We start from the raw sequence: 12,619 nt of genomic DNA on the forward strand, positions 1-12,619 counted from the left end.
TCTCTCCCTCCTGCCTGAAAGTCTGTGCTGACCAGCTAGCTCCCATCTTCACCAGGATCTTCAACAGCTCCCTGGAGATGTGTGTGGTACCTGCATGCCTCAAACTCTCCACCATCATTCCAGTCCCCAAGAAGTCCCCAGTCACAGGACTAAATGACTACAGACCAGTCGCCCTGACCTCGGTAGTCATGAAATCCTTCGAACGACTGGTGCTGAACCACCTGAAGGTCATCACAGAGCCTCTGCTAGACCCCCTGCAGTTTGCCTACAGAGCAAACAGGTCAGGGGACGACGCAGTCAACATGGCTCTCCACTACATCCTGCACCACCTGGACTCTGCAGACACCTACGCACGGGTCCTATTCGTGGACTATAGCTCTGCATTTAATACCATCGTCCCAGAGCTCCTCCACCAGAAGTTGTCCCAGCTCGCCGTGCCTCTCCCCACCTGTCAGTGGATCATCAGTTTCCTCACCGACAGGAGGCAGCAGGTAAAACTGGGTCGCTTCACATCCAGCACCCGGATCCTGAACACTGGCGCCCCCCAGGGGTGTGTTCTCTCCCCTCTGCTCTTCTCCCTCTACACCAATGACTGCAGATCAGGAGCCCCCTCTGTGAAACTCTTGAAGTTTGCAGACGACACCACAGTCATTGGGCTCATCCGGGACGGTGATGAGACTGCATATAGAGGAGAAGTGGAGCGGCTAGTCCTCTGGAGCAGCCAGAACCACCTGGAGCTGAACCCACTCAAAACAGTGGAGATGACAGTGGACTTCAGGAGGAACCCCTCCACTCCCCCCCCACTCACAATTCTCAACAGCACTGTCCCCTCAACAGACTCACACAGGTTCCTGGGGTCCACCATCTCACGGGACCTTAAGTGGACCGCTCACATTGACTCACTCCGGAAAAAGGCTCAGCAGAGGTTGTACTTCCTGCGACAACTCAAGAAGTTCAACCTGCCTCAGGAGCTGCTGACCATTTTCTACACTGCAATAATCCAGTCTGTCCTGACCACATCCATCACGGTCTGGTTTGGTTCAGCTACCAGACACGACAGAAACAGACTTCAGAGAATCATCAGATCTGCTGAGAGGATTATTGGTACCAGCCTTCTCCCCATTCAGGACCTGTACCGATCCCGTGCCAGGAAGCGGGCTGGCAGGATCGTAAAAGACCCCTCTCATCCTGGACACTGCCTTTTTAGCCTCCTCCCGTCAGGGCGACGCTTTAGGACACTGCGAACCAAAACCACTCGCCACAAAGACAGCTTCTTCCCCCGAGCTGTCACTCTTATGAACACCTGACTCCAGACTACTCAAGGACACTGTACAATCACATAAACTGTCCAACTGGAATTACTGCTGCTGCATTTTTCATTTTTTATTTTTTATCTTTTTGTCTTGTTATTTCAATCTATTTCCTTATTCAGTTATGTTTATTTATTCATACAGCTACCTTACACTTACCTTCTTTTATATTATTTATCCCTTTATTATTTATCCTTCTACCTTGCTAGTTTGCACGAGAGCACAAGTAACCGAAGTCAAATTCCCTGTACATGCGCTGTACTTGGCAAATAAAGTGATTCTGATTCTGATTCTGATTCTGATATTTATAGCCCAATATTACAACACAGTTGTCTCAACAAGCTTCTCTAATTGTACAAACCATAAAATCAATAATAAAACACAAAAGCTGATTGCTAAACCTTACAATCCTTTAAAACAGTGAACTAATAAGTCAGTGATTTGATATTGTCTTTTAAATATGACATTTAGATGCATCTTTTTATTACAGTATCTTTTTCCAGCATGACTATTCTTATCAGAGACCACTTTCAAATGCAGTATGTGAAAAAAAAATGTAATATGGTCAGCCTCAGCGGCTCAAAAGGACACGTTTCTGCACAGAAGTATTTTGTCTTCTTCCTAAATTTCAATTATCATCAAAATCCTCCTCCATTCCAGTACTTTAACTATAAGCTTAAGGCACAAACCATGCATGTCTCCTATGAAGGTGAAAGAGTTACCTGCAGACTTCTATCCAAAGGAAACATTTTGTTGTAATGATCATGTCTTCTAGTTGGTTTCTTAGTGTAGTAGACTGAGTAACTTCAAATCAGTTTGTCAGCTATAATAATTATTTATGGAGATTGTTCCATCATTTTCTGTAACATGATGCTCTTCTTCCCACCCTCATTTTTGTGATTTTGTGTCTAAATTCCTACCTCTGGATTCAACCAGGGCCAGCGTTTTGAGCTGACCGGTCAGCAGCATTTCTTGAAGATCTCGGTAGGAGGAATTAAGAGTGATGTAGCGCACATCTCTGACCATGATGTCCTCCACACGGATGTTATACTTCCTGAACCATGGTAGAGTAATGTGGAAATAGAGGAGACAAAATTAAAAAAGTGGAGTAAAAAAACAAAAGGAAAAAAGCAAAAAGCAAACGAGTGCTCAGGAGAAAAGTCACACTCACTCGTGGTGTCCCATGCCCAGCTCTGGCAGGTAGGGAAGTTTCTTGATGCGGATGATGGAGTCGTACAGGGAGGGTTGGAGCGCCTGTGCCACAGCGTTTGCCAGAATCACTGCGATCATTACAGGCAAGATGTGGGAGATTTGACCGGTCAGCTCGAACACAATAACCGCTGTAGACACAGTGTGAGTGACTGCTCCAGACAGCGCAGCAGCACCTGTGGAAAATGTGAATAAAATGTTCTGGTTTTTAAAAAAACAGCCAATTATAAAACTTTGTTAATGCAGAAACCAAATGACTTTTTAATAAACTTTGGGTCTAAATGCCGATTAAAAGAACAGACTTTTTAGTCACTTTTAACCCTTGTGCTATCCTAAGCACTTTATCATTGGGAGTGGGGTCATCTAGACTCACTAGACAGTGCGCTGAACCTTTTTTCTTCAATGATTTGTGATCTTTACTGGTGTCCATAGATTACATGAAATCTTTCCACCTTAATTCACCTTTGTCATGGTAGGGAGAACACCTCAATGTCAGGGTGGGGTCATCTAAGATAGCACAAGGGTTAATAAAGGGGGCAGTAACTTCTGAAGCGACAGCAGTTTGCCTCTTGAAAATAAGGTATAGAAAAATAGCCAAAGTTTAATTACAGGAACGTACCAACGACGGCATATCCCCCCGGAACTATGGGGTACACGCTGCCATCGGCGTGGATGCCGTCAGGAAACATCGTTGCCATGATCTCTCCAACCAGTCGGCCAAAAGCTGCACCTGTCAGTCACACACAAATGTTTGACTTTCAGAGTAAAGTTTACCCGCTCGTTTTCAACCACAAAAACGACAGAGATTTTCTTCACCAATTAGAAACACCGGCATGAAAGCCCCACACGGAACAGGCATGGTGGTGGCCACAGCAGACATCCAGAACTGAAGCAGACAAAAAAATCCAAATGCTCACAAAAACATCCAAACTTATTCAATGTAAACACTAAAGGTATTCTTCAATCGTGTGCTCAGCGCTTACTTTCATGAGGATGAAGAGGATGAGTATGATGAAGACGTTGATCTGTGGGTGTTTCCAGGCATGGTGGTGGCTGATGTAGTCGAACTCCTCAGCTACGCCCTGGCGGCACCACGTTCGGTTGTCAAACAGAGCGACCAGAGACTCGTGCTGCGTCAGCTGATGGATCAGGGAAATGAAATGAATCTGAATTATAACACCAAAGTATTTTAGATGTATTTTAAAAGAAGAAATCGCATTAAGGAGTCAAGAACCCAGGTTTTTTTTTTTTTTTTTGGCAACTTGAGTTGTATCAAAAATGTCAGTCACTAAAGCCTAAAATGCTTGGTCTTTAGTTTCCTTTAAATTGAAATAAAAACAAACGTCTTCACTAGTTTTGACAAATGTTTTGAAAGATGCTCAGCAACACTCAAGGTAGCCATAATTGGAAAATGAAGCATTATTAAAGTCCCATTCCAATCATCTTTTGATCCATCTTAAAAGCATCCCCAATGGTCTTTTATATGGGCTTGTGCCGTTTTTAGCTAAAATAAAAAGACGTGTTGTTTTCTAGAACATAGTTACTGTAGAGCAGCTGCAGTTCATTTGGAAATTCGCCTCTGAAAGGTGGTTGGGACCGCTGGCTTGGAGCAACCTGCCCCTATTTGTCTAGTCTTCTACAACTGCATGCATTGGAATGGAAAGCATTTTTTTGTCCGCGCCTGATTACCAATGATTTTTATAAAGAAAAATTCAGAAATGCTTTTTTAAGCTTAATTTTCTTAATATAAGTCATCCATCATCAGAAAAAGGCTATAGGAACATGTTAAAAACACCACAAACTTCATTTTCATTGGAGTGGGTCTTTAAATATTTTTGTAAACTCCTCTAAGATCCTCTTAACAAAATAAAACCAAAACATTAAAGCTATCTATATTCTCCCAAAAGCTTCTTTAAATAAAATAAAAAAAACTCTTCCTTATGATCAGAACAAAAAAGTTTTATGAACGAATTAAATGAAATACTCAGGGGGATAAACAGGTTCTCCACTTAGCTGTGGCTGTAAAGACAATTATAATCATAGCTGTGGTTTGCTTTTTGACACCATAACCGAAACAACCAAACATAAACTAGCTGGAAGTGGTTGAGTGTGTCTGAAGCAAAACTATTGGATTTCTAGTCTCATCCACAAAAGCTCGGAGGTATTAACAAGATTTTGCTCACTAATGTTGATAAGGGCACTGAAAAGAAGTTAAGGCGGAGCTTAAGTCACAGGATTACTGAAGTCACATGACAGGGTTCATCCTGTGGGTACCATAAACATCTGGGCTCAACAGTGGTTCAGATATGTCAGTCTGAATCAGATCACTGGACCAACATGGACATCCCTTAAGTAATGCTGCTGTGCTTCAGAAAAAAAAGTCTTATTACATGATCAGCCTTTTGGTCAAAAAAAAAAAAGTTTGGTTTGATCACTAATTATTTTCATTGTGTGTAAACAAAATAAAGCAGAATACCCCCTAGTTTTATGCGGTAAAACTGCAAAATAAAAGCAAGATAACAAAACTATGTTTATCATTTCCAACTAACAGCCTGAAATGTTTTTTTTTTGTTCTTTTTTATCAAGGTCAGAATCTGGATGGAAAATGCTTTTAAAACTTAAATATATAAGGTTAAAAATGGAAAACCTTCTTGGTAAAAGTCCAGAGGAGCTTTGTGTGACACCGGCTCTCACTACATTTATCAGTCATTTCAGAGCAGTCAGTGGACTCTTAAACCTGACAAAGGAGTGCGAATGTATTTTCTCACCTGTCCAGCCATGAACTGCCCAAAACCCGGAGGGAACGTGAGAGTGGAGATCAGCAGGGTGACGAGAGCGGGATACATCAGACGTCTGACAGGAAGCGATGGACTGTGGAGTCATTAATGGGGGAGCGTGTCAAGATGCTTCAGTCCACTTGATTCTTTGATCTAAAAATACTGGAGCTCCTCATCATGTGCATGAAATTGACATAATTCCTGCATCAAACTCCTCCCAGTGAAACACTGACATGTTGAGACAAAATGTGACTCGGATTAAAACGTGTGAAGATGAGGGAGGAATTTATTTACACTACTTCCTCAAGTGTAAAAACAAAAACCTTGGTTGCTTTTTGTGCTAACTTGTCATTTGATTTGATTTGATTTGATTTGATTTGCAAACACAATTAAAAAAGGTAGATGTAACAAAAAAACATAAAACAAATAGGAGTGTGTGGAAGAAAGTGTATTAATTCTCACCCACAAACTTGCCCCATTTTACACACACAGGTTTAAACCTTAACATAGATCTCTATTTACACAAAAGAATTAAAGGACAGAAAATTACTATAGCATGTAGGTAGCAAAAAAACTTCCCAGTTCATGATTGTCTGTGCCTTTTTAAATTACCCGTAGGCTTCCTAATTTCCTAATCTATGCATTTCCAATGCATCTATACAAGTATGGATCTGTCTGATGTGTTTTTGTGATTTGTTCCTTAAACTGAAGTTTGCTTTTGTCTTTAAAAAAGATTTTATTTTTGTTTGCTATAAAAATATCATACCTATCAATTTTGTCATGAAAAAAAAACTATACCTTAGTTTTTAAACTGCACATCTTTTTACGACACATTCAAACACATTTTCTGCTTTTTATTTGTTTTATTCATGTGCCTTTACCTTGATTGTGTATTTTGCTTTTGTTGTCTCAAGGAGAAATTACATATTAAGGTCAATTTCATGCTTATGATTATATTTAAACTCTGAGGATTTTAAAGGTTTTTTTTTATAGTTCCAAACTCAGTTACTTACTTTCTCAGCAAGAACTTGTTAATAGTTTTTTGTTTCCTCATGCACTCCACAATTAGCCGGTTCAGGTACACGAACAACGCGCCGCCAAAACCACAAGCAATCCTGCAAACAGATGCACAAAGTCTCTTTGGTGAAAAATACATTTCTTTCAATTTGAATTGTTAGATTAAAAAAAAAAAGAGATGACAAAATAATACACATTTTTCCTAGAAATAAAATCCATAGTTTTTATAAAAGTTGAATCTAAAGTGTAATCTTTTCAATTACAATTGAGCAGTAGCCTTAATTTGCTCCAGAAAATACTCTCACCCCAGGATGGCGAATGCTGGCAGCTCCTGAAGGTCAAACGGGAAATCCAGACGGAAGCGCGTCTTAAAGAGAGCAGTGATGGTCTCTGAGGAAAAGAAGACTATTCTCACAGCAACGTGTCCCCTTACAAACAAAGTGATTGTTCTCATGAACGCATCCTTCATTTGTATTTATGTGACACAGCAAACAAAAAACGTTACCAAATGCTTTCACTTTTTTTTCTGCCATTTACCTTCTTCTTGGTTCCAGACTGCCAGGACTCTGAAGATGAAAGCGCTAAAGGTGGCAGCAAAGAAGCCTCTCCAGTAGTTCCGCACCGCAAAAAACGTTGATGTGACTTCAATGCTGAACAGCACACCTGCAGAGCAGAAACGAACTGAGAGGCTGCCCCTGCACTCTATTCACTAACAGCCATTTATTGGTCTCAATAGACACAAATCCATCTTTTGAAATCAAATGCAGGCTTAAGATTACATTTTTAGCAATTCAAACATTTATCCAATGATAAAAAGAAGAGTTAACAAAAGTACAAAATCAGCATTTTGATTCATTATTGAAGAATTGTCTCTGTATTCTGTGTTACTGCTTCCAGATCATGCTTGCTCCAAATTAACAAAACAGTGTTGTGCTCATACCAAAAAAATTGGCATCGAAAAATTCTTTAAAAGTTAATGGAACATGTGTTTTTACCACTAAAAGCTCACAGAAAATTGGTCAGATTTGGATCTAATGCAAACACTACAAAAAAAAAAAAGTCATCGTACTTAAAAAATCTGTAGTCAACAAAACACCATGTTATTCAGACCAATCTGATCTAAATTGGATAAAAGAAAACATGCTTTGAACCATAATGTAAGGATAATATCCGATGCACGAGGAAAATGCAGCTGTTTTATTTGAGAAAGGTCAACAAGTTCTTGAAGTTTGCAGAAAATTTAAATTTAATCATTCCCATTTACATGAGTGGGCGAGTCCATCTGCTGACATAGATAGACAGAAAGGCAGAGCATCTGCTGAGAAGAACAACCATGATTCATCACTTTGGCATTTAACGCACCAAATTGCTTTAATAGACTTTTTTTTTATGTTTCATGGTGTAGATGAACGCTTCATTGGGATAAAAACACTCAGCTGGTTCAAGATTTGAACACATAGATTGATCTGCATGACACAAAAATTCAAAACCAAACCATTTTCAGATCATAGTTAAAGTAATAGGAAAAAATGAATATTAATTACAAGTTTATTAACATAAATAATGGCGTGGCATTAGTTTTCATTTAGGGAGGTGTTGCAGCTTGTTACAGGTGTTAATAAAAGTGATAACATCTCTGTCTGCATTTAGAAGACACTGTCCTGCTGCAAGTGACGACATTTAATTTAGAAATATTTAAATTTATTTCACTCCGGACTAGATTTTCCGGGCAAAACATTTGACTTTTTAGTGCCGCAAAGCAACTTTAGAGAAAACTAGTTTGTGCTCAGAACCCATTTTTAATCTAGCCTTTTCTCTTTTTTATTTGTTAGGATTGAATCTTTAAAAAGGCATTGATATGATTTTAAAAATGAAGAAATCTCTAGAAGCATTAGTGGAATAATGTATCAAGTTGCAGATTTAATATTCAAAGCATTTTCCTAAATTAATAGAGGCTTATGACAACAGGGCCCTCAGAGACGGTTTTAAACTAGGTCTAAAAAGCAATTTTGGAGTTGTTAGTAAGGATGCAACACTACACTTACTTCACATTTCTGTTCAAACTTTGATTTTTGGGTCATGGTTTTGTTTCGGTTCAATACATGATTTGTTTTACAAAAAAACAAAAATTCATAAAAAAAAAATGTTTTTAATCTGCTAATAAGCAAGTAACAATGAAGAATAATCTTTCAGTTTGTTCATACTAAGTTAAGTTTAATATATTAAAACAAAAGATAGTAAAATATCTCTAAATTTAGCAAAAAATTTACTGCATGATTTGGGTAACCCTTGTGCTATCCTAGGCACTTTGACATCGGGAGTGAGGGTCATCTAGACCCACTAGACAGTGCGCTGAACTTTTTTCTTCAATGATTTGTGATCTTCACTGGTGTCCATGGATTACATGAAATACTCTCCACCTTTATCCACATTTGTCATGGTAGGGAGATCACGTCAATGGTCATCTTCTCCCCATGGGATAGCACAAGGGTTACATTTTTGATTTGGTTTCAGTTTGGAATTATGATTTACTCCCACCATGATTCTGATCATACCTTGATTTTTTTGTTTTTGTTTCGATAAATTCGGTACAACACAAAAACGGAAAAAACAGGTAATAATAATAAATTAATAAATAAAAAATTCAGTTGGCTTCCATCAAGCCAGGTGTAATGCCATAAATTAATAAAAAACAACTCCTGAAATTTAACACAACAGCGACAAGATGCTAACATTTGATATCTTTGTTTATCCAATAACTGGAACTGGCAAATGTTTTTTGTTTTGGTACCCAGAACAACATAAACAGCAGGAAGAAGTAACACAGATTCAACAAAAAATAAATAAACAAAAGGAATGAAATAAAATTGCTGCTATAATTTTCTTTACATGGAACTTTTAGTTTGTCATTCAACTTCAATTGTGTCATAATCTGCTAAATATTAATAATAAAAGCCTCAGCTGCAACACAGTTCACAGATTTGACTCTTTTGCCTCTCTTAAAGGGCCCGTAATCTATCATGAGTGTGTGGCTTATATTATATTTTAGCCTAGTTAAGCAGTTCTTAGTGGCTTTTTATGTTTTAATGCACAAATTTCTCTAATTTTTCTATAAAAGTCTATAATAATGGATTTGATTTATCTGTGCTTTTCCAGACACTCAGAGTGCTTACAGTGTGTCCATTATTCATTCACACTTGGTGATGGTGAGCTACTGTTGTGGCCACAGCTGCCCTGGAGCAGACTGACAGAGGCGTGGCTGCCAGTTCGCGCCTACGGCCCCTCTGACCATCACCGTGATTATTCATACACATTCACACACCAGTGGAGCCACAGTGTGTCTTGCATTAAGACACAAGGATGGTTGGCTGGGGGGGCGCAGGGATCGAACTGCGGACCCTTTGATAATTGGACAACCTTAGCCACTGCCACCCTAGTTTTTAATGCAGTTTTCCTTAAAAAACAAAACAAAAAAAAAACATGCTGTTTAACAACCTATTCAAACCAGTAATTTCTCAGTTAACCACAGGACCACAGCAAACTGATCAAATAGATAAAGACTAAAGTCTTAATGTTTTTTCGATAATAGATTTTATTTGGCATTTAGAAAAACTGCAGTTGCATTCGTAGATGTCCGTGCAATTTGGTTGTTGACCCTGCTCTGATGAATATTTTCATTTTACAAAGTTTGCCCTCAGCTTTGCTTCAGCCAACACTGATTAGCTTCCTTCATTATCTGGACAAAGTTCAGCACAAAGCAAACAGAAAAAAAATAAAATCATCCAAACTTTCTTTCAGTGCAATCAAGGTTATACCTGTTGAGATTGACAAGCCCCTACTGCTAGCAGGGTAAATATTCCATTCATTCAATTAACTTTTGTAATTATCTGCCATTATTAAATTCAGTTCAACCAGCAGTTACAGCTGCGGTGTCTTACCTCCAATAGGCGCAGCAAAGCAGCATCCCACTCCCACCGCACAGGCAGCCGACAGCATCTCCGTGTTTCTGAGCTCATTCTTTGACACAAAGCAGGAGGCATTTCAATCTTGCATTAATAGACAAACACGTTTGGGTTAAGGCATCTGCAAATCAGGCACAAGATTCACTCCTAAAATAAATGCTTTATTTAAATATTAGCACTTCCTGTGGGTTATGTTCAAACACGCATGTGCATCAAGGCCTACATGAAATGGATTTTTGAAAATCACAGAATGAGATGTTTGCGTCAAAACAAATGTTATAAAGATTGATGACTCACTGTGACAGATCACCTGACAAAAACAAATGGAAACACATCAACTTGTCTTATTTTCTGAAACGAACCGCATGGATCATTAATGTTGATGGATTTGGTAATGAGGACATGTTTTTTTTTGGATGTGCATTCGTACCTTGCTCCCCTCAAAGGGTTCTTCCTTTAGCAGTGAAAGTTTAAAAAACAGAGAGAGAAACACGTGTGAAGGTAGAGGTTACCTTTTTATCCACCAAGTCAAACGTGCAGCGCTTAAGCTTCAGCAATGTCTTGATTCCACACTGGACTTAATTAACGTTTCCCTGACTGATGATGTCTAATGTCGATCCAGCTGAGCTCTGGGCTATTTTGGCCTGTCTAACTGTGCTGACATGTGCTTTTCCTTCCCCACTTCACTGCAGTCTCTCTTCCTCAATATTGACGTGGCTGTTGGTGCAGCGAGAAGCACGGCACAGTATCCAGTGCAGAAACAAGACAGAGGCGCAGAGTGAGGTCTCACATGAATGGACATGACAGTTTGTCCTGGGGAACGGCAGAAAGTCAAAAAAAAAACAAAAAAAAAACGTCAACAGATATTACAGATAAGCTGCTTTTGTTTGTGTATTCCTGAAAAAGTAGCAAAAAGCATTCAATTCTTTTTTTCATCAATGTCTGAAAAACAAAAACTGCGTATTTTTTATAAAATGCACGTTGAAGGGCAAATTTGTCTGAAGATTTAGGGGTTTCAGTAAAGAGTTTTAGCTGCAGGAACAACCATGCATCACAGGCTGGAAATTTGATTAGGAACAAAGGCATTTGCCAATCTTTGCAGCAAGAGATTCACAAGCTTTTGAGTGCAGCAATGTGCTGTGTTTACTGACGTTTGTGCAACCATTTCAGCCACCGAACAATGTCTGTTTTCAGTTCTTTTGTGCTCAGAATTTTCTTTGCGCTGTCAGAAACTTTTCAAGACATTACTCACTGTCTACAATTAAACCCCAAGACAACTTCAATTTTTTTTTTTTTTACTGTGCATATGTATTTTCTTTTTCTCAGAGTGGTACCACCTCCTGTGACTCTAAAGGACAGGGCTGTAAGGGAATGATGGGGGCCATTGGATAATTATGTAGAAGGCTCACATCCAAGTGACGTCTGAAGCGTGTCACCAGCTGTCAGCGCCTGCAAATTCTTCTATGTGGAAAACACTACATAACGCAGAAGCCAGTCTACCAGTGCAGAACACAAACAGTACTTTAGCATCTATGCTTTTTTCACACCGTCAGTTACACAGTGGATCAAAAATTCCTTACGTTTTTAAAAACAATCTTTAGGAAAATATGTCCTAAACCTGACAATGATATGATATATGAGAGTCATTCTGACAACGTCAGTGAGCAAGTTCTGCTTAAATCAGGTGATGTTTAGCAGCAGGGAGCCCCACATGCTGTGGGAGCAGAAATGTATTTGTCATTCACTGATTCTACAAGTTGTCCCACTGAGAAAGGTGAGAGAATCCAGTAAAATCACAATGTAGGATTTTTATAGACTTGGTTGTATAATGATCCACAAAATATGTATCTAACACCCACAAAAAAGAAAGAATTCTGTCTCTTCTGTGACTTCTTACCCCTACCCTAACCCCAAACAGTCAGACTGCAACCTGCGGAATCTGCGACTCACAAATCCTTCTATTGTCCCACTGTTTTCATCTTCTTAGGGTGCATTCAGACTGGAAGATTGTGTTGGTGTATTAAGTCTGAATATTTGTTCTGGACTATCAGGGAAACTCTGGTTCGCGTACCAAATGGGTCCAGTCTGAATGCACTCTTAGTACAACTTGGACTTTAATAAAACTGTGAACTTTATGTTGAGTTGATTATATTTTGATCCTTTTTGTGCTTGTTTCTTTGTACGTTGGTTTAAGAGACAAGCCAGTGAAAGCAGTTAACAGTTTGAAAGTTAAACTAAAGTTTCTGAGATAATCTGTTTTATTATATAGTTCAAAAGAAATCTTAAAATCAGAATAAAAAAAGGTATCATTCAGGAACTGCTCTGAATTGAGTGCATTGGTGTT

The 12,619-nt window shown here is 39.0% G+C and overlaps 1 protein-coding gene across 5 annotated transcripts in view; it reads right to left on the minus strand.

Annotated features, from left to right (window-relative positions):
* The window catches only part of LOC101160845 (chloride channel protein 2), a 55,142-nt gene that overhangs the window by 7,781 nt on the left and 34,742 nt on the right, over positions 1 to 12,619 (minus strand). For 4 of the 5 annotated variants that reach the window (XM_011486858.3, XM_020711091.2, XM_020711092.2 and 1 more), the window contains 11 exons: positions 10,706 to 10,729; positions 10,252 to 10,330; positions 6,851 to 6,976; positions 6,619 to 6,703; positions 6,310 to 6,411; positions 5,288 to 5,390; positions 3,503 to 3,658; positions 3,336 to 3,405; positions 3,139 to 3,249; positions 2,482 to 2,695; positions 2,231 to 2,364 (listed from right to left, as the gene is read on the minus strand). In XM_011486858.3, the coding sequence (XP_011485160.1) occupies positions 2,231 to 2,364; positions 2,482 to 2,695; positions 3,139 to 3,249; positions 3,336 to 3,405; positions 3,503 to 3,658; positions 5,288 to 5,390; positions 6,310 to 6,411; positions 6,619 to 6,703; positions 6,851 to 6,976; positions 10,252 to 10,330; positions 10,706 to 10,729 (1,204 nt within the window). The remainder of the gene's footprint in view (positions 1 to 2,230; positions 2,365 to 2,481; positions 2,696 to 3,138; positions 3,250 to 3,335; positions 3,406 to 3,502; positions 3,659 to 5,287; positions 5,391 to 6,309; positions 6,412 to 6,618; positions 6,704 to 6,850; positions 6,977 to 10,251; positions 10,331 to 10,705; positions 10,730 to 12,619) is intronic. The other variant, XM_011486859.3, reaches the window with a different exon arrangement.

The sequence above is a fragment of the Oryzias latipes genome, chromosome 17 (genome assembly GCF_002234675.1).
Source record: "Oryzias latipes chromosome 17, ASM223467v1".
Taxonomy (NCBI): Eukaryota; Metazoa; Chordata; class Actinopteri; order Beloniformes; family Adrianichthyidae; genus Oryzias; species Oryzias latipes.